A 20,358-nucleotide genomic window follows, 5' to 3' on the forward strand; every position below is an offset into this window, starting at 1 on the left:
ATTTTTTCACAAATACTATGCTGTCTAGCAAAAAGCCACACTAATAACATGGATGACTTGAAGTGCACAGTGCTCTAGGTTACAGTAGCAAGTGTCTTTTTAACTCAGAGACTCAATATCCTAAATTCAAGAGGGAGATCCCCAGCTGTGACATCTCAGCAGTAGCTAGTAACATAGGTATGAATACTGAATTTTCGTGTATCTTTGTCCTGATTTCAGACCAACTGAACTTGAAACCCTGAAAGCCATGCTTTTTATTTCTTAATCTTTACTGAAAAATTGCAAAATACACAGGAAACATTTGAAATATGTTCCATATACAATATTACCTCAGCCTACTCTGTATCAGCATTGGTAGATCACAGAAAGAATGCAAAATGTTTAAAACTCCTCACAGAGGCTTTATAAGATATCTAGTAACCACATTTAACAATTTAATATAAATCCTCAAGGTTTACTCTGTTATGTAGATCCTTGCTCCGAAAAAAAAGCCTTTGTGCTTCTATGCTAGCCAATGTTAAATAAAAATAGAAAAAAGTACTACTGAACTCTTGTATTCACACACCTAGTGACTGTGCATTCATGCCCAAATATTAAGGTGAAGTCTTTATTTTTTCCTACAATGCTAATTATACAGTACTGTGACATTGTCTTCTTACACCAGCTTTTATGCATCACAAGCAGCATGCAGTACTTTCAGGAACTAATACTCAATTTGCTGCTTAGTAAAGAACATCCTACATACAATCTCTTAAAATGCATAATTTTGTAAGCTAATAGAATAAACTGATGCAACTGTTCCAACAGTTCAATAAGCAAGTTTATAGACACATTTGTTCTGAATGTATCAATGAATTTATATTAAATAAGGTTTTGACATACAATTTAAGCAGAAACACAGAGCAGATAATGCACAGTTTGTGTAAGGAGATTTCACGTGAAGGTCTACATAGAGGGACTCAGAGTTACAAATTGCCATGCTTTAGAACACAAATACTACACATACATAAAAAAGGTGCATTAATCAATTTCTATGAATCATTAACACCAAAACTAATGAAATCTCAGAATTTGAAACTGCAAGTACATTAAAAACATAACACATTAACAAACAGGCTTTTGACCTTTTATTAGGAGTGGAAATCTACAGTTTTAAAGTTAACATTTCCTACTCTGTTATTTTTAATCTCTTACCGGGTCTTTCCTTGCCAGTTCCTTTTGACTCAGCAAATTTCTGTATTAAACTCTCAACTGTAGTATTTGTCATATTATTAATGAACTCTTCATGCACCTTCAAATAAAAAACAAAACACCACACCACACACAAAAGGAATTTAAAAAACAGTAATCAAAATAATGTAATTAACTTTAAAAAGTGGTTTTCTCTATAGTTAAAGTTCAAAGTACTTCCCTCTAAAATGTATTACAGGGCTTCCAAAAATCAACAGGCATTTTATCAAGGAAATATTATACCTTTTTTGCTTCAGTAACAGCAAGTGTGTGTACAATACAAACAAACAATGAAAGAATACAGTTTGATGGTCAGTTTAGGATTTGCTTCCATTTCTTCCATCAAAACAACTTGTGTATATATCACTTTATGAATTTATCAGCAACATGCCCCACTAGCATGTCAGGAAAACAAGCAGACTCTTAAGTCAGCACCAGTAAAGGGTGTGAACTGCTACTACTGCATTATCACAGCACCCACCTGCTTGAGTAAAAGCATTACTGTTGTGATGTTTTTGATTCGATAAAGGAACAACCACATGCTGTTAGTACCAAGTTTTTCCAAGAAGGCAGTATGTATAAACTTCAGAAATAAATAGCATTACTTTTGTAACCATCATCCATTAGCAGAAAACCTCAAAACTGAGGAAAACAGCAATTCAAATCAAGTGCACACAAATAAAACTAACCTTCAAAACACCTAAAAACTAAGGACTACTCATAAGGATTATTAATTAAACCAACTTACATCTAAAGAAATTATACTATATAAGATTCTGTTATGGAGATCCAAAGTGTATTAAAAATTTGGAAATTTTCAGAGCAAAATAATTTTGAGTTTTAGTCAAAGAAAACTACAAGTATCCCAATAACATGTTAAATGAGTGCTAATTTAATATCTAAGAACATAAATTCGAAATACACTAAAAATTCTGCGAATTGTGAAAACACTGCTTTCTGTTAAGAAAAAAATTATTGAAGCTTTGTAAAATCTGTGATACGGAACTTAAAAATGCAACAAGAAGCCATAAAAATTTGAGCTTATGTTGACTTAACCATAATTTGAAAGATGTGATTCTGTAATTACCAGACACACTGTAAGAAATGTTCCATTTAATAGATAAAAAAAAATTGTTTACTTGTATTATGCTAGATATGATAATATAAAAAGTTACCTCTCCTATTTGTGAATGAATTTCTTTTATGGTATTTGAAAATGATTCTATAATTTCTTTCATACGAAGAAGGTGTGTTTCTTCAATGTCTTGAAATTTCTGTAAACAAATACAAGCAATAAACCATAATGAAAATATTTCTTCAAATACTAAACATTATATTTTAATAATTAAATTCACTAAATGGGAAAGCCACACAATTATATTTTTTCAGATCATGACCATTGTAATTACCATATTCAAGAAAAGAAGCTATGAAATAGCTATTTTAAAATATAGTATTTCCTTTTAGAAGCATTATCCTTTTTTTACTTACTCTTTAAATTTTTATCTACCTTGATTTTTCAGAATATCTGACCTATTTCTACCAAAAGAAAATATAGTTAGAGGGTTTAAAACAAAAGAACAAACAAAACCAACAACAACAACTTTATTCTCCATTACTGAAGAGTCTTGTCTTTTCATCTAAACCCAGAAATCTTATTACTGGATCTGTTTTGCACTTCCTTCTTAGCACCTTCTCCTGCTCACAACAGAGACATGCTTTCTCTTTTTCTAGGTAAATCTATACCCTTTTTTGCTTTAAATATGATTAATTTGTTTGATCTTTAAGCTCACCATGTATAATCTTTGCAGTTTGTTCCATTTTGACAAGACTTCCAGCTGGCAGCCATTTTAAAATAACTTGCAATGTTTTCAATGACCCCTTCCTAGCCAAAGATCAGAACTAAAAGTGTCCTCACCCTCTCCAACAGTCAACCATAACTGTCTTCAAATCTTTACTGCTGCTCTCTCCTAGTTCTCTTCCTATTTCTGTAACTGCCATTTCAAGTGTGTTCAAGCTTTGGAGTATCACTTAATCCTCTCTCCAATATGTAGAGAGTTCTCTGAAGACCATCTCTCCACACTTAACACCTCTTGCTACTCTGATTCACAAACAGAAGTCCATACAGACAAGTCCAATATCTCTTAACTTCTAAACTCTCAGTCTCTCTTTTCCCCTACTCACATGCCTCCCTAGCCATGAAGCAAGCAGATTAATTTTTCTTTTCTCCAGCAGCCTTCCTCTTAATTATAGAGGATATGGTCATCCTTTGCAGCCTACTTTATGATGTTACTTCTTATGGATTGCCTTATTACATAAACAATATTACTTTGCTTTGAAAACTATCTATGGGTCCATATCTATATCTGCTCTCAGTTGCTATCAGATACATGCACAAAATGTTACCTTCCAATGTGTGCCTTTTTCCACTACCTAATTTTAACAAAATCAATTTCAGAGACTTTGAGCTCCCCACAAAACTCTGCAAAACATAGGTATCAGTCTCGTTTAAACTCTTTACAATGTGTATCAAAACACTTGGCCATTTGGAGATTTTTTTGTCTCTTTTGTTAGTGGAAAGCATCTCCCACCCCAATTGTTTCCTTATTTCTTGCTTATTGTTTTATACTTTGATTTAAAGTATAAAGATTAAAAGTCTTTGAAGTAGAGCCATCTTCGCCTTGTATAACAGATAACAGAAAGAGGTTGTGATCAAAGGTACCATAATACAACCACATTATCCATATTGCAAATGTAATCATTAATCAAATTGTTTAGTTTCACTTTTGAAAGAGCAGCCCATTTTAAAAACATGTATGAAAATGAATCTGCAGCATTAATGACCCAACAAATGTGAGTCACTTTTTAGTGTTTTAACCTACAGTACAAATGAAAAATCATCAAAAGGATCTTTAGCTGTCCAACTCAGTATACACATTATAAGTAAGGAGTATTCCTTTTTCTAAGTCTGTGCTTTCCTGCAAGTTTTACAGCATATTTTAAAAATTAATTATTACTCATTTTTGAACTTTATTTATATGCAGACTGCTCAAGAACAAAATCCTTCAAACTCAACTCTACTCAGTTCTAAATAACACAGAAGACGTTCGGAGAATAATTTAGCACTTTCAGCTATTTGATCCATTCCAAGAATTGACTGTGCTATGTGATTTTTTAAAAAAATTTGTAACAAGATGGAAAATCAGGCAAATAAGACATCATGTTTTCTTAGCAACTGCATAGCAATAGCACAATACAACTATAACTTTACTCAGAAAAAACTTTCAACGTGGGGAATTTCTGTCAAATCTGATTTCTAAACAACAGTTAACTATATTTTCCTACTTCTTTAATCACAATAAAATCTTTCATGTTTATCGCAGCAAAACCCATAACTAGCAGTTCGAGATTAGGAAGATAATATGTTTCAAAATTTAACCTCCCAAATAGTATATCATGAGTCCCTTCATTTTGATAACTTCAGATAAGATAGTAAATAACAAAAAAAGAAAAAATACATAAAATCTATGCAACAAGATCAGTTTAAGAAGAGAGGATAGCTAAGTGAGGACGTTACTGCATGGTTACCTAGTATAATGTCACAGCAATTCAAGATGTTTGTCCTCAGAAAAGTACTATGTGAACAGTATAAGACAAATTTAAGCTAAGCCAACTGATTTTGCACTGAAACATCTGAGAGTGCTCACACTTTTGTTTCCAGAACTAGTGTATTTCAAGTAAAATGTGCTATAAGTCAAGATAATCTAGGCTGTGCTTCATATAGAAGTGGGCTTGCATATATTCAAAAGTGTTGTTATTTTTCCTATCAAATAATCTTAAAAGTAGCCCCCCGCAACTAAACTGTAGGCGCAGCTACATCATTATTCTTAAAGCAACTTCCGTAGATGTGACTTATACTAGCAGGAGGGCAATTTTCATTTCCAGTGTGGACAGAAGCAGAAAGTTTCCAAGTGTCCATTATCATGTCAAATGAAAATTTGAATTTTAAGTAAAAGGGCTGTTGCAGTTAAGGAATTAAATTCAGATTACTGTGGTTTGTAGTGAGAGGTAACTTTGCACCATTTTTGTATTGGGAAAAAACCCAATCCAAATCAAAGTGATCCTAACTGTGCCTGCCTCCCCCTTACCCCAAAAAAACAAACAAGACCCAAAGCAGCCCAAAAGTGCGATGAGTTTTTTTCCCAGCTGTAACATCTGATACAGTAAAATGATTTGTTCTCTCTCTCTCCATATCTCAGCCTGGTTTAAATATCCAATACCTACCTAACAATAAGAAAGCTGAAGAAATAGCACCTTCATATTCTGTTTCTATATACACAATAAGGTGTTATAATTAGTTTCTCATCCTTTGTTGTCACGGGCTGTTCAAATGGATCTTTATTTTTTTTTAGTACATGACGAAAAGCCCAACTAATCTGCTTGCTGAAAGCCTCTACATTTTTCGTCACGAATTCACTGACGATAAAATCTATTTCAAATACTCTTCATGTTTATCTTCTGTCAGTTCTAGACAATAACTCCTTTTAATTACTCACATCTTCATTGCTCACTGGAGACAAGTTTACACTGCAATTTAACAAGGCCAGCTTACTAAAGTCGTAGTTATTTGTTTCAGAGAGCAATAAGTCAAATGCTATAAACACCATCTCTTTCTTGTAAGGCACAGGTGTCAAACATCCAGCCCGGCACTTTGCTCCCACCCCTGTGCGGGTGTGCACATCGCGCTGCAGGAGCAGGAGAGCGGAGTTTGAATGTTTGACACCCCTGCACTACTGGGTTGTCATTGCAATGAAGTTATGGTAAGAGAAAACACCTTTTGGGATTTCTCTGTGCACAGAACAAATGGGCCTTGCAGAAGAGAGCACAGCACTGTTTTTAAAATAACTTTGTTCTGGTTTTTTGTTTTTCTCTGAGGTATTTATAATTTTAACAGCTGTATATTGTGCTATTACGTGATGCCAGCATTTTCCTCTTCTGCTTGTGCTAACAGGAATATCTCAAGTTGCTCAAGTGAGGTGTAAAGGAGTAGTATGCTGTATTTCTATGGTATTTCTGATTAGAAGATGTGTTCATGTGTAACATTCTGGAAGATGAGGAGGGTCAGAGAGGAGAGAAGTATTGGAAAAGCTAAAGGCTGCATAAGAGTACCTGAATGTTTTATCCCTTTTTAGTTAATATTTAAATGCCATTATTGAGTGGAAACTATTGAGTTTCCACTTGGGCTAATGAAACTGGTAAAACTAGTGTTATTGAGTTGCGATGGAGTGGAAAGAAGCCATTTCTGATTGTATTGTGTAAGCCTTTTACTTTCCTGTTCCTCTCAAAACCAGTTTCATATTTAGTAGATTATTACAAATATATGCTCTTGCTAATTAAAACCAACTCCAGCATTCGAAAATGCAAGACTTAAACCTATTTAGGTTACAGAGACCTTTTAAAGCAGGACAGTATAAACGTAATTTTAGGACTGTCCTAAAATTACATTGAGCCTTCTGAAGGCAACTACAAGGCTGATGTGACCCCTGGTGAAAATGAGTTTGAAACCCTTGTTCTAAGGTAACAAATCAACAGCAGTGAGACCAAGATTTAATGCAACCTGACTGAACTTGCTCTGCAGTGGATCAGAAGCATTGACAGGATCTATTTCAGTGGGGGTTCAGTACCTTCTAGAGCAAGGTAAATAAAAAACAGGGCAGAAACTTCTTGATCCAAATGAGCTGCACTTGTATATGACTTAAGACAAATAAATGGAAAAGATCAGTATTTTTTCTGGAATTACTTGATTTCTTTGTAGGAAAACGTGGGGTCTACAGCAAAAGTCAGGCTGCACTACAATTTGTACAAATCACAAAATGGTGGAGTTACTGGAATGCTTATGCAGAAAATACAACAGCTGAATTAACAGGAACACTACAAAAAAGTTATCATTTGGGGTAGCAGGAGTAGGTGTTCATGTCAGTTTCATTCCGCGTATACTTATTTCTGAAAACTCTCCAGGAGGAATGTCACACTTCAATGATTCTTTTCTTGCTATTATATTATACCAGTTTCAAAAATTGTTTTAAGATACATATTAGTTAAATTTAAAAATGTTGCCTATTCCCCAAATTCTCAAGTGATTGTAACCACACATGCCAGTCCTAATGCAAATCAAGTTGCCTAGAGATAACTGATATACAAATATTTTAACTTACAGCAGACACAGGCAACAGACACAAATGTGTAAGGTGGACACATACACAAATGAGTTCAGGCCAATGTCACATAAAACTAGCTTAAAGATGCAATGCTCTACCCTTGGTACCACATTGCCTCTGTGTTTGTGCCAGCACAAATACTTGTGTGATCTCTTAACAAATCAGACTGCAGGTCTCTTCTGGGTTAAACTCAACCTTTTTTCATACATTAGTTTTAGCGGAATTAGTTCTACAAGACAGTTCCTTGCACAAATACTTGACAAAGGAAGAAGCATGGAAATAGGACAGCTGCTACTTTGACAGCAATACTGACATAAAACATGTCTTGAAAACACATCTTCGCACATCAGAGACATGAGAGAAGTACAACAGGTCTTACAACCCAGACCGTGGTACCCATACTATTTCTTGTTGAACTTTTATTTTTTAATGCCTTTTTATACCACTGAGTAACTGCCATCATCACTGCTTCACACCCTACAATGGAAAAAGAGGCATTTAAAAGTCACTTTTTTTTTAAAGAGGAAAAATAATGTACATAACTCAAACTGAAAAGCATAAGGACTGCAGCTCCCTCAACCAGAACTTTGCCAGGATACTGCACAAAAAGATGCCTTCTGCAAAGTCTTCAAGGAAAAGCTGTCAAGACTCGTAATGTAACAGTCATGTTAAAGACTAATTTTGCAGTAGCATGCCTGGGCACTTCATTGCAAATGTCTGGACAGGGGGGTGGAAGAGTTCTGGTATGTGATACATGTGGTAACCTTTCTCTAATAGCTGTGTTGAATATCTATTTGGAGATGAACTAGATCAAATTCTAATGAAGTTCTCAAAGTAGGAATGCAGTTTACAGTTTAGGAGAGGCAAGCTTCTAACATATCAGCTTACACAATCCCCATGCTGTGAAATCCATATTACCAAGGAGTTAAAGAAAACCCTAGCACTTTCCCACTTGTGTGTTAAAACCACAAGTATGACTGTATCTCCCTAATACCTGCATCTATGCCCAATAATTAATCTTTGAAACTAAAGGAGAGGAAGGAATTTTCAACAAAAATACAATTCCCATCTTGTAAAAGTTTTACTAAAGCAAGAAACATATACAAATATGTATGCCAACCAGTCCTCAACTATTACTACTAAAAGCAGAATTGATGAAGTTTGATTTTTGAAATCTGAGGCAATGGAAAAGGGTCTGTTATCAATAGATCTGAAAGAGAAACCTTAAAATGTAACAAGCAGCAGCATATGCAATCATACAGAGAACTGGGTATCCTCCAGAACACAGATTAAAAGACTTCTAAAAAAACCCAACAACATAAAATTGAACAGACGTAAGGACTTTTCAAAACCTCAGGTAAACCCTGGGAATACACTTTAACAAGGTGTAACTATTTTGCTGGAATTATAATGAAAGAACCATGATAGATCCCAGTACTAAAACTCCTATAAATGAGTTCTGGATGCACAGCAATTCACAAGAATTCTTACATTATCACAATGCATCTGCAATACTTCCAGAAGTTCATTTTGTTTTCTTCCTAAAATTTTATTCTAAGAGTCTTTCTAGAGTGACAGTGTTCAACTGTGTCATTCAAGGACAGTGCCATCACAACATAAGTGGGCAGTGTTTGCACCTCAAACATATTACTGCTGACATTATCATTCACATCAGTTTCCCCAGAAGGTCATTCTATGTTGAAACAATTTTTCAAAAGCTTTGGTTTCAGATGTCTTCAAAGATGAAATAACACTTATTAATCTATTTTAAAGGTAACTCATTTACTATAAGCCTTACCTGTGCAGTTTCTGTCATTTTCTGTTCAAAATCAGTTTTAAATGCAGCATATTTCTCTACATATAGTTTATAGGTATCCGTAGCTTTCTTTGTTTTAACTGCTGCCTGTAGATCAGTACAAAAAAAAAAAAGTGTCAAATGTCACACATACAATCTGATCCAAGGTTTTTAAAGTCACTATTAAAGAAATTCAGGAGCATACCAAAACAGTGAAGTGTCAAAACAAATTTTCCCCACTAAATAACTCATATTCAAACCATTAGAGATTTCCACTGAAAGCTATACATAAACCACATTAAAAAGCAACAAAACAATCACCTCATTTAAATTCCTTCCACTTATCAGCAATGACTGATTTATAATACACTTATTTTGAAATAAAATTTGTATTGCTAAAGTTAACTAATTAGCCTTTGTCAAATATTTAGATCTGCAACAGAAAAACAGGAAGAAATCAGAGCTGAAATACAGAACAGTTGTGAAATTCTCAGAGTCAATAGTAAAAAAGAAAAAAAAAAGAGTGCTCTTAGAAATGAAGGAAGACATTCAGAAATACAGGCATTACATCAATGTAAATTTTAAGATTAAGACATATTTGAAAGTAAATACAGAATATACTGATGGGCAGATTTATGTAGCTTGTTTATAACAGTATTTTTTTATTTTTAAAAAATTTTTTGTTGTTCATAAACCAAAATAATATTTTTCTGGGGATTTAATCTTCTTAAAAGACAAAACAAAATACAGGAGAATGCTAGTATTACATGAAGAACAAAAGTGAATGAAGTGATTTTTTTGTGGCAGAGAAGAAGTTATTTCCAAAGTTTACAGCATGACACACAAGATGGATTTTTTTCAAACCTTCGATATTCTTGCTATTTCCAAATTAAAAGCTAATGAAAAAAATTGTCTTGAACACCAGCTTTTTTTCTAGCTTCATTGTTCAACATGCCTATTTTATCTCACTGAAATTTTCCATCCATTGTAACTCCAAAGTATTCCAGAATTGTTAATGACATCAGTGAAGACAGCTGTGTATTTACTATTTGTTCTAGCTATTAATAGCTCTCCTCCCCTTTTTCAAATTAATTACATCTGTCCCACAGTAAAAACAGAAACTATTTCTCACTTGCAATGACTTGTAAAGCTGACCACTATCTATAACTTTCAAGTGAATTAATGTAGAGGTGCTGTGCTGGTTTCACTGAAAGTGAATTAATTTTCTTCATGCAGTTAAAAACTTCCTTTTTCTTACCTAGCACAGTCGTTGTTTGGATTTAGTTTGAGAATAAGAACACAACACCCTAGGACAGAGCTGATCTTTTTCTTCAATACCTTTCCAGTGTCTTTGAGTTGGAACAAAGAGAACATAAGAGCTTACTAGTATCTTAGTTGTTGTCTGGGAGCCTATTCTGAGGTCTCCACCCACAGGTATGAGGAGTGAGGAAGGGGGCAGGGATGAGGCAGAGCTTGACTGACATTCAGGGTGATCAGTGAGAATATTCCATGCCATTAGCATCATGCTTTGTATTTAAGGACAATTGGATGATGGAGATCTGTTCTGGTTTCTGGTCTGTTTTTGTGGAATTACATTTGGGAGTTCTTTTAGTTCAGCCTTTTGCCATTCTGCCATTTTGATGTTGGCCTCTGGGCCTTTCTGCCTTTTTGTCTTTTTTCTCTCTTCTCTCCCCAAGACCAGCTGTCCGGGACCAGGAATCTCTCTCTTCTTGGGACTGGCTGCTCAGTGCAGGCAGTTTGTGAGGAATTGTGTTGAGTATCTTTTATTTTATATTCTATTTTCCATTTTATTCTATTAATATTGTTATTTTATTAAATGGTGTTTATCTCAATCCACGAATTTATCTCTTCCCTTTTGATTCTCTCTCCTATCTAGGGGTGTGTGGCAGGGAAAGTGAGTGAGCAGGTATTGTGGTTATATTGGTAGTTTGGGTTAAAACAGGACAGATGCCCTCTGGAAAGACAGTCATATTCCACAATTTACAAGAGAAAAATAACTGAAAATCATGAGTAACAATATAGTGTTAGCACTTTCTCACTTGAGGAAACATCAATTGCGACTTCAAAGGAAGAGGAACCAAGGTTACAGTTCCATTTTTCCAGTTGCAATTAAAACTTTCGCAGATTTTAGTTGCGTAGTGTTCTAAACCCAGCATAACAAAGCCTGAACATACTTTACTGTATGAAGAATACAGATCCTTCAGGCACTAAAAGGAGAACATGACAGGTTTTATCAAACCCATCAGTTATTTGTCCTGAGTTTTACTTTATAATTCTCACTCTTATATATTCACATAGGGAAATTACCAAAAAGAAAATAGTCCTATCTTGTTTCCCAAATGCCATTTACTACTCTGAAACTGCAAGCTGCTCTTTTAACACTTGGTTTTAAAAATAATTAAGACTGCTTTGCAATAAAATTATTCCAAACATAATCACTGAAAAGGAAGGAAATACCAAGTTAAAAGATTTAAAAAATAAGGTTTTTCGTTAAGCATTATATAATCTTCATTTGCATGAGATTTTGGCAAAACCAAAACATTCACTTTCTCTTGTTACCATGTTTAATGATGAGCAGAATCATGAGTGTTATGTGCTGATGAGCATCTACAAAAAACACCTGCTCAGCACGACAGACAAAATGACAAAAACAAGGGAACATTGTATGATTAACTAGCAATCTCTTCTGAAAACAGGATGCGTTTATTCTCAGGTGCAGCAATTGACAGAATTCTATTTAGTTGATTTACAGTTAGTGAAATAATAAAGATCAGTCAAGATTTTTTGTCAAGTCACTACAAATAGAGAAGTCCGCATGCCAGAGAACAACAGGAAATTACTACATAAGTTAACACCAACATTCAGCTGCAATAAAAACAGCAGGGTCTCAAATACCTCCTCAGATTGTTCCATAAAGTATTTCTGCAAATATTTGGCTTTGTGATAAGCTCTTAGTGTACTGGTGTAGATCCTCTGCTTTCTGACAGAAGTAGTTATTCTGCAACTTTGTCAGAAAACGCATTTCGTGTGCTAAAAGTAACAAACCTATTATCTAACAATGGGAAAATAAATACATACAATGGTTGTCACCATGTTTCTGAAATTACAAGTGTAAATTTGAATGAAGACATGACTGAAGAGATTTAAGAGTCACAGTTACCTGCTCCTCCTAGAAATTTTTTAAGTACCTGCTGAGCATGCAACTATGGCCTAGTTGTTCAAATAGAAGTATCTAGAGAATATGCATAAAACAGTAAAAAATGGCCTTCATACTATAGTGTTTCCTCTTTCTCACTTCCCACATAGAAATCAGTCAGACTGAACATTTTTTTTGTTTCCAACTGAACAAGGACAATGTTGCCTCTTAAAAATAAGCCTTCCATCACGTCAACTTTTCCTACTGAAGAGTTTAAATCTATTTACAAGAATTCAGAAAAATCATACTTTGAATAGACGGACAGGAAAACATTTCCCAACCCACATTTTTCTGATTCATCTCTAGAATCCAAAGCAGACTGTCATTTCAGACAGAAGCTAGGAAAAAAATGCTAGATTTATACCAAAGATAAACCAATCAGAACATGGTCAACAGGATCACTTCTGTCATCAGTGAAAAGGCAAAAACCAACTCAATCTGCTCCATCAAGATAGGGGTACAAAAGGCACTACAACTGTTCTAATGAGAAAAAGAGTCTTACACAGATCAGGGAATCGAAATGGAAATAGGCAGAGGTATCAAGATTTAAAAAGAGAAGACATATTTAGAGACAGGAAAATATGACCTCTTTCCTCTACTACTTAGTTTTCTGAAAACAGGAAAAAGTTACACTGACACCAGCAGGTCAAGGGAGATGATCCTTCCCCTCTAGTCAGCACTGGTGAGGTCACACTGGGAGTACTGGATCCACTTCTGGGTTCTCCAGAGTGGGTCCAGTAAGGGGCCAAAAAGATGATGAAGGTCTGGAACATCTCTCTCACAAGGAAAGGCTGAGAGAGCTGGGACAGTTCAGCCTGGAGAAGGCTCAGGCAGATCTTCAATGTATGCGAACACTTGAAGTGCAAAGTCAGAGTCAGGCTGTTTCCAGTGGTGCCCAGTGACAGGAGGAAAGGCCATCAACAGGCACAGACTGAAACACAGAAGGTTCCCGCTGAACATCAGGAAACACTTTTTTTTTTCCTCTGAGGGCAACTGAGCAATGGAACAAGCTGTCCAAGGAGCTGGAGGAGCCTCCATCCTTGGAGACATCCAAAAGCTGTCTGGATGTGGTCCAAGGCAACTGCTTCAACGTGGCCCTGCTTGAACAGCAGGCGGTCCATTCCAACCTCATCCATTTTGTGATTCTGTGACTGGATCAAACTCCCTCAAGACCCAGGGGCAGTACTAAATACAACACTAAGATACTCATCCCTTGGGTTTTTGGTCTGTGAAACTGGAAGCTGTTAAATTAGTGCTGAAAGTAAAGTTAACTTGTTTTTCTTCACAATGGAACAGACTTCAAATATTCATGTAATTAGCTATTTTGTCTCATTGAAAGGACTACACAAAACCTCCTACCACTTAAATCTATGACAAGGGCACAGAGTGTTTGCATATTTACCTAAGGAAATTATCCAAAACATAATAGAAGCTCAAACAGTAATATCTAATTTCTGTAAAAACACTAAACAATGTTATCATATGATGCAGGTATTTACAAAATAAAGAATTAAAACTGCAGTGCAGATAGAACAGCTAAGGAAGTAACTGTAAACAAAATATAATCAGTTATTCAAATTATCATGCACATTATGAAATAGTCACAACTACTACTTTTAAATACTTCTAATCCTTTCTGAGCATTTCACTTACTAATATAATGTTAATGTTTTACTGATTGAGAACAGGATGAATTAAAGACACATAATTACCTTATCAACTTCTCTCTGTGTTGCTCCTTCCTTTTTCAAACGTTCCTGTTCAACACACTTTGCATTGTAGTTTTCCTTTGATTTCTGTAAGGCCTGAGTGATACTTTGAATATTTTGCACTGCTTCCAATGTTCCTGAAACATCTTCTTTAGTCTGCCAAATATCACATAGTTGTCAAAACCAAACCATTTTAATTTTGAACAACAGATGTTAAGAAGTCATTGAAAATGTGTAAGAAAAAAAAATTAATAACCTTCTTATAAGCTTTGATTTGTTCATCCCCATACTTGTGAACTTCTTTTATTAGCTCTTGTAATCTTCGCACAAGATCCAAGTGACAGCTTGCTAGTTTCTCTGTTGAGGTTTTGAAAACATCCCAAACTGGTGCAAATGTCCTAGATTGAGGAAGACAATACATAATGTTCATCTGGATTTTTTCCTTTCAGTTGTCAATCATTTTTTTAATAGTGCTAAAGTATAATTTATAAGTTTACAGAAGTTCAGTTCTGTTCCTAAAACTGAAACAAAAAACCCAAACAACTGCTATAAATTTGTATTAAATATGTTTCAAATTTACTTGGAATCCTATCTACCAATTTTTACATGTTTATGTGCTACTTGTATTGACTCTAACGAGTAAAACACAGCAAAAATCACTTAATCATCTCTATCATAAGCAAACAATAATGACAAGCAATATTCACAAAGATGATGCAAGAACAGCTCAAAACTTAACATTTAGAAGTATTTTTACATGTATACTTGAATAGTTCAAACAAATCAGAAATTACTCAGTTATTTAAGTTTTTACTTGTCTTATATCATAAGAGCCAGAAGATGCGGGGAAACAAAACAAAACAAACAAAAAAAACCAAACACAACAAACAACACTGGTAAAGATGGTCTGCCACTAAAAGGGATTTACTGATTAACAGAGATTAACCAGATGGCAAAGGCAGGTGGGGGACAGGTCATTGCTCTGATTCAGATTTCTCTACTGGGCAGACTTCTCCAGCTTTTCTAGAGATAGGCTTCTACCTCAGTTTTCTGGTTAATGCTGCTGAAAAACATCAAAACTATACATAGCCTTTAAAGTACTGCTGTTCATACTAACATGCTGCTACAGAACATTTGGAGAGCAGCAACAACTGGTAACCACCGATGAAAACTCCCCTCATTTCTTGCTGTGATTACTACAAATAAAAAAAAAATCTATGCTCACCTAAGAAGTTTGAGTTGTTAGCATAATCTTTCTAATGAAAAATATCCAATCATTCCAGTTTTTAAAAACATACCCCATCTATAAAATGTAAATTAAACTACAGAATAAATCTACTAGAAAGTCTCATTCCTGACATCTCTGAGGACACAGATAACACTCCAGAAAGCAGAAATAATAGAAATAGATAAATTTACTGCCACATTTGTGGACCATATGTTCTCTCTTCAGAATAAAAACCATAGGCTTGGGAGCACAGAATAGAAAGTCACCACATTCTTTGTTATGTCTGAAAATAACTCAACCTTAAACACAGAGGAACAGGCAGTTCCTCAGTGGTTTGGTTTTGTTTTTCAAAATATGAATAAAGAACAGTACTGTCTTTTGCTTTGTCATAGTTACGTTACCATCAACATCACCAATAAAATATTCAGAATCAAACTTGATTCTTAACACGTATGCAGTGAATTATTTCTCTTATGTACACTTACCCAAGTTGTGTGTAATTGCTTGCTGATTTGGCTAGTTTTGTCATTGACCTTGAATATGCCTCCTCTATTGTAGCCCTGTCAAAGAAACCCATTGAAAGCATAATCAAAATTTGGAAGACAGATGAATATGCATTCTAAAGGTGCAAAACAGAGGACTTTCTAATTTAGCTGAAAATGACTCAATTTTAATGATTCCTCAAAAACTTTATTTAAAAAATCACAGTATATTTAAAATACATATATGTATCTAAGAAGCCTGTAACAGAATGTTGCAGGGAACAGAAACAAGAAACCCTAAGGACTCAAGGCTTGAAAAAGATGATTCTTCTTACACTCTCTGCTGTTCCTCTCTGCCTTTAACATTCTTTAGTAACAGTCACAACAAAGTGACATAACAATCACCTGCCTAGCACTGTCTAAACAGCAGAGATTTACAGAGCAAAAAAAATGAAATACATTTGTGATGAAAACATTAAAATAAACAAACTGAAAGCTTATTGACCAATCACACTAAATAAAATGGGGTCTTGTCTTTTTTATAAGCAGATTTGTGTTTTGTTTTGTTTTTAAGTAACTTGTGTTTTGAGGATCCAAAATTCAAGGGTCTGCATAGATTTTCTCCTTAGAACCTCTGCTGAGTCAATTGCCATGGAATAGCAGTCACACACAGTGACTCCCTGCGATGTCTTTCCCCATCCATCTTCCTCACCCTCCTATTACTAAGGTAAAGATACACACTATTTTAATTTCCCACGCTAAATCTATATTCAATATGTAGTGTCAACTTAGATTTAGAAGCATCGTGGATTTGAGTAAATACTGTAATTGCCTTTTCTTGAAAATGCAAAAGCTTGAAGCAATTTCTTTCCTCCTTTATTCAGGAGCAAAAGAGAGAAGGTAGACGAAGAATTCACTCCTCTCTCAAGTTACACCATGACTATAATCACTGAGGCAGAGGTTTCTAATTCTCCTTAACAGCAACACTTTCCAGGCAAAAAAGGGTTTTCTTATGAATATATGAAACAAAGTAGCAGTTGTCACCTGAAACAGTGGGCTATGCATTTAAACCTACTGGACTTCCAAAGTAACTATCCGGTCAGCTACACAATCAATTTGGAGAAGAGTAAAAATGTAAATGTAAAAATGCAATAACTCAGTTACATTTTAAATCTCACACACAACCAACCACAAAGCTATTCACCCTAAAAAAGTCAAATAACTTTACTATCCTTCCACATACTAAGTATTTTTGATTATATGAAAAAGTTTCAGTTTCCAAAGTTTGGAATTTTTGTTCACTGCACAGCAACAAGTGCATATGTACAGACATCCAGAAAAGACACTGATGTTTCATTAGTTAACAGGATGAACAATTTATTTTGACTGATTATCAATACCTGCTATCAAAGCTTTCTAGTTTGGTAGCTCAGTGCCTTTTTTTCCTTTTCTTTTTTTTTTTTTTTTCTGACCAAAATCCACACCTCTTTTCTTTGGAGCAATTTACCGCATACTTACCTGAGCAATCTCCACAAAACTAGAGTTGTTTACCACATCTTATCAACATACAACAGTTACAAAGCCTGACAACCGAAAGATGCTGTTACTGACCAGTTGGGCACTTATATCCACATTTTTCCTGTCAACTGACTTCCCCAGAGCAGTCTGATGTACTGGTAATACACTATGAATGCCTCAGTAAATTAATTTTCACCCATTTGAAAATCTGTCTTTGCTTGGTATCTGTTAAACATTTAAAAGTTAAATGGGAATATATGCATTTCCAATTTATTCTGATCAAGTAGATTAGGTTTATGGTGCTTGCAGGCAAGTGGTGCAGAAAAAAACTGAGCACAGTGGTTTCTTACATGTAAACAGTTTAGGTGTTAAAAACACTCAAATGCAAGAGAGTTCACCTACAAAATCTTGCCAGTATTAAAGAAAAAACAACAAACCAAACTGTGAGGGCAGCCCAACCTTCTTAGATTTTCACTTCTTTAGAAACAAAATTTCTACACACTTTATCAAGAACAGAACAAAGATATTTACCTTCCAGCAGATAAGTAACCCACTCCACCCAAGCTTTACCAACGTTGAGCAGACTGCCTACCATAAAATTCATTCTTTTAGATTACGTATTCCTGAACCACAGATCTGTTTCTCAGTTCTTTTAGTACTTATCCATTACCAAACACTCAAAAACAAAAATGAAGAAGTGAAACTACACTACTGAAAATTGAATTGGTATTGACTAATTGAACACAGCCAAAGAAGAAAGCTTCTGCCCCTTCTAGGCATATCTATTTGGAACAGCAGATATAGCACATAAACATTATATTATTAAAAATGAACACATTCCCAACTTTTTTTTTTTTTTTAAGAGGAAACAACTTTGCAATTTCAGAAGGTTCTCAGAGAAGTTTTGAAAGAAAAATCTTTTAAAAATCCTTAAGCCAACGATAATAAAACCAAAACATTTTCCCACATCCTACACCAAAACATTTTCCCACATCCTATACCATTTTTCTTTTCTTTTTTTTTTTTTTTTTTTTTTCATTTCTGTTTCTGAGGTTAGAGAAAAGGGTACAATAAACTCTTTCCCCATTAGGCTGCACACAACCAAAAAACTGTTCTGATCAGCACAAGTAACAGAGACTGACTTCAGAGACATGTGTCCTTTGTGCCCTAAGCAGTCTGTACATCTAAATACACTCAAACATCTTTCCTCTCTTAGATCACTCAATTAAATTAAAAAAAAAAAAAAGTCAAATTCTGTGGCTAATACAGAGACTCCAGCAATCCTGACTGACCAGGTGACTATTGTCAAACAGCACATACAAGGGTTAAGTCCTCCAACTTGTTAGAAGTATTATCAACAACTCAGATCTGTCTCCTCTACTTATCCTGCAGTCTTTACTCTCCTGTGTCACTACTCTGAAAAAAAATGGCCCTATATTCAAAAGTAATGGGAGAATAGCTGTGAAGAAAGTTCAAATGTATGTTAAGTTTAGTTTCCATAGGGAGCCATTCAGAAAACCAGGTACATAAAAGTCAGGGCATAAAAACACTAGGATCTAGGATGTTCCTAATAAATGTTGTTCATTCACTTATGTATTTCTAGCAGAAAACAGTACGGCAAAACAATATTCAAACTATACTCTGTGGACAAAGGAAGGGAAAAGATAATTGTGTGCAACATCTCTTAAATTTTTTGTGATAAACAAAGATGTAAAATAGAATATGGTCAAGACAACTGGACTGTTGTAAAATATTGTTGAAGTACTGTCCAATCCAATTTCTTTTGAGAACAAGAATTTCACCCCTGTGAATAAATGTGTGCTAGTAAACCATATTTACTTCCTGGGAAATCACCTGACAGCCCAGCAGTAACTTCAGAATGATAGTGAAGGGCTTCACTGCCTAGATATGTACACTTGTAAACATTTTTACCAAAAAGGTCCATCAGTTTCTTTGAAACTACAAACCATACACCACAAAATACTGCTAGCTTAGACTGAGTTTGATCAGTGATGCACCCTTCACTTGGAAATGAGTAACCGTTTCGCATTCACCTGCTTTGTTTTAACGGCAGCCTGGTATACTGAGATGCATCAATAAAGCAGAGCTGAAGGAAACACAATGGAATGGACAGGATTCCAGGTTTAACATGCTGATGAGAGAAGGTCACTGGAAAAGACTGAACTTACTGCTCCTGGTCTGCATCACTGACAGATGTTTTCCAATCCCAGGGCAAGTGGCTCTTAAGGGACTATATTGCAGTCTTTACAAATAGATTAAAATATACCACTAGGATTCTAGTGAATTTTGGTGTGTTAATGAGAACTAAAAGTTTTCACATATTTTACCAAAAATGCTCTAAGATGGCTACACAACTCTTTGGCACATCCATCCACAAGAGGAGAAGATATATTTCTTTATCTCTCGCTAAGGATAAAATGCCCATGTGGATCCTCATGTATTTCTATATGGTCATTAATCTTTAGTTTTAAATGTTACTAAAGTTGTTTAACTAGGGAAAAACAAAGCCTCCTCCTTGACAAACCACTAGAATTAATGAACAGTAATTTCACCTGAAAGATTTTTAACATGTGGAGAAAGGTCTAAATATTTTTACTTACTAATTGCAAAGGCACATCTTGTTCAAGATTCAACTTTTAGGAGCTGATAGAGTGAAAAAAAACTAGAATGTCACATTCCTTTTACCAGGAATTTTGTGTAGAAACAACTGTCAAGTTTTATTTACGTCACTATACTAAAGCAAACAATCCAAACCAGATAGAGCATCAAGTTATTTTTATTCATTTGCATAGGACCTTTCACCTTAGGACCTCCATGAATGAAATACAGCATGCCAAAAGAATACAACGTAAACGAGGTAAGAAGCATAGTGAGTGAAGGAACTTCTGATCTAAATATGGAGGTAAATAAAAATGCAACGGATGTAAAATGAATAAAATG

At 34.8% G+C, this 20,358-nt stretch overlaps 1 protein-coding gene across 1 annotated transcript in view; it reads right to left on the reverse strand.

Moving 5' to 3' along the window:
* Nucleotides 1–20,358, reverse strand: part of FCHO2 (FCH and mu domain containing endocytic adaptor 2) — a 95,415-nt gene that overhangs the window by 63,362 nt on the left and 11,695 nt on the right. The window contains exons 3-8 of the mRNA XM_080361999.1: nucleotides 15,883–15,957; nucleotides 14,426–14,567; nucleotides 14,173–14,325; nucleotides 9,247–9,351; nucleotides 2,406–2,504; nucleotides 1,195–1,291 (exon numbers count right to left, since the gene is read on the reverse strand). Coding sequence (XP_080218125.1) covers nucleotides 1,195–1,291; nucleotides 2,406–2,504; nucleotides 9,247–9,351; nucleotides 14,173–14,325; nucleotides 14,426–14,567; nucleotides 15,883–15,957 — 671 coding nt within the window. The remainder of the gene's footprint in view (nucleotides 1–1,194; nucleotides 1,292–2,405; nucleotides 2,505–9,246; nucleotides 9,352–14,172; nucleotides 14,326–14,425; nucleotides 14,568–15,882; nucleotides 15,958–20,358) is intronic.

Source organism: Nesoenas mayeri (assembly GCF_963082525.1).
Source record: "Nesoenas mayeri genome assembly, chromosome: Z".
Classification (NCBI taxonomy): domain Eukaryota; kingdom Metazoa; phylum Chordata; class Aves; order Columbiformes; family Columbidae; genus Nesoenas; species Nesoenas mayeri.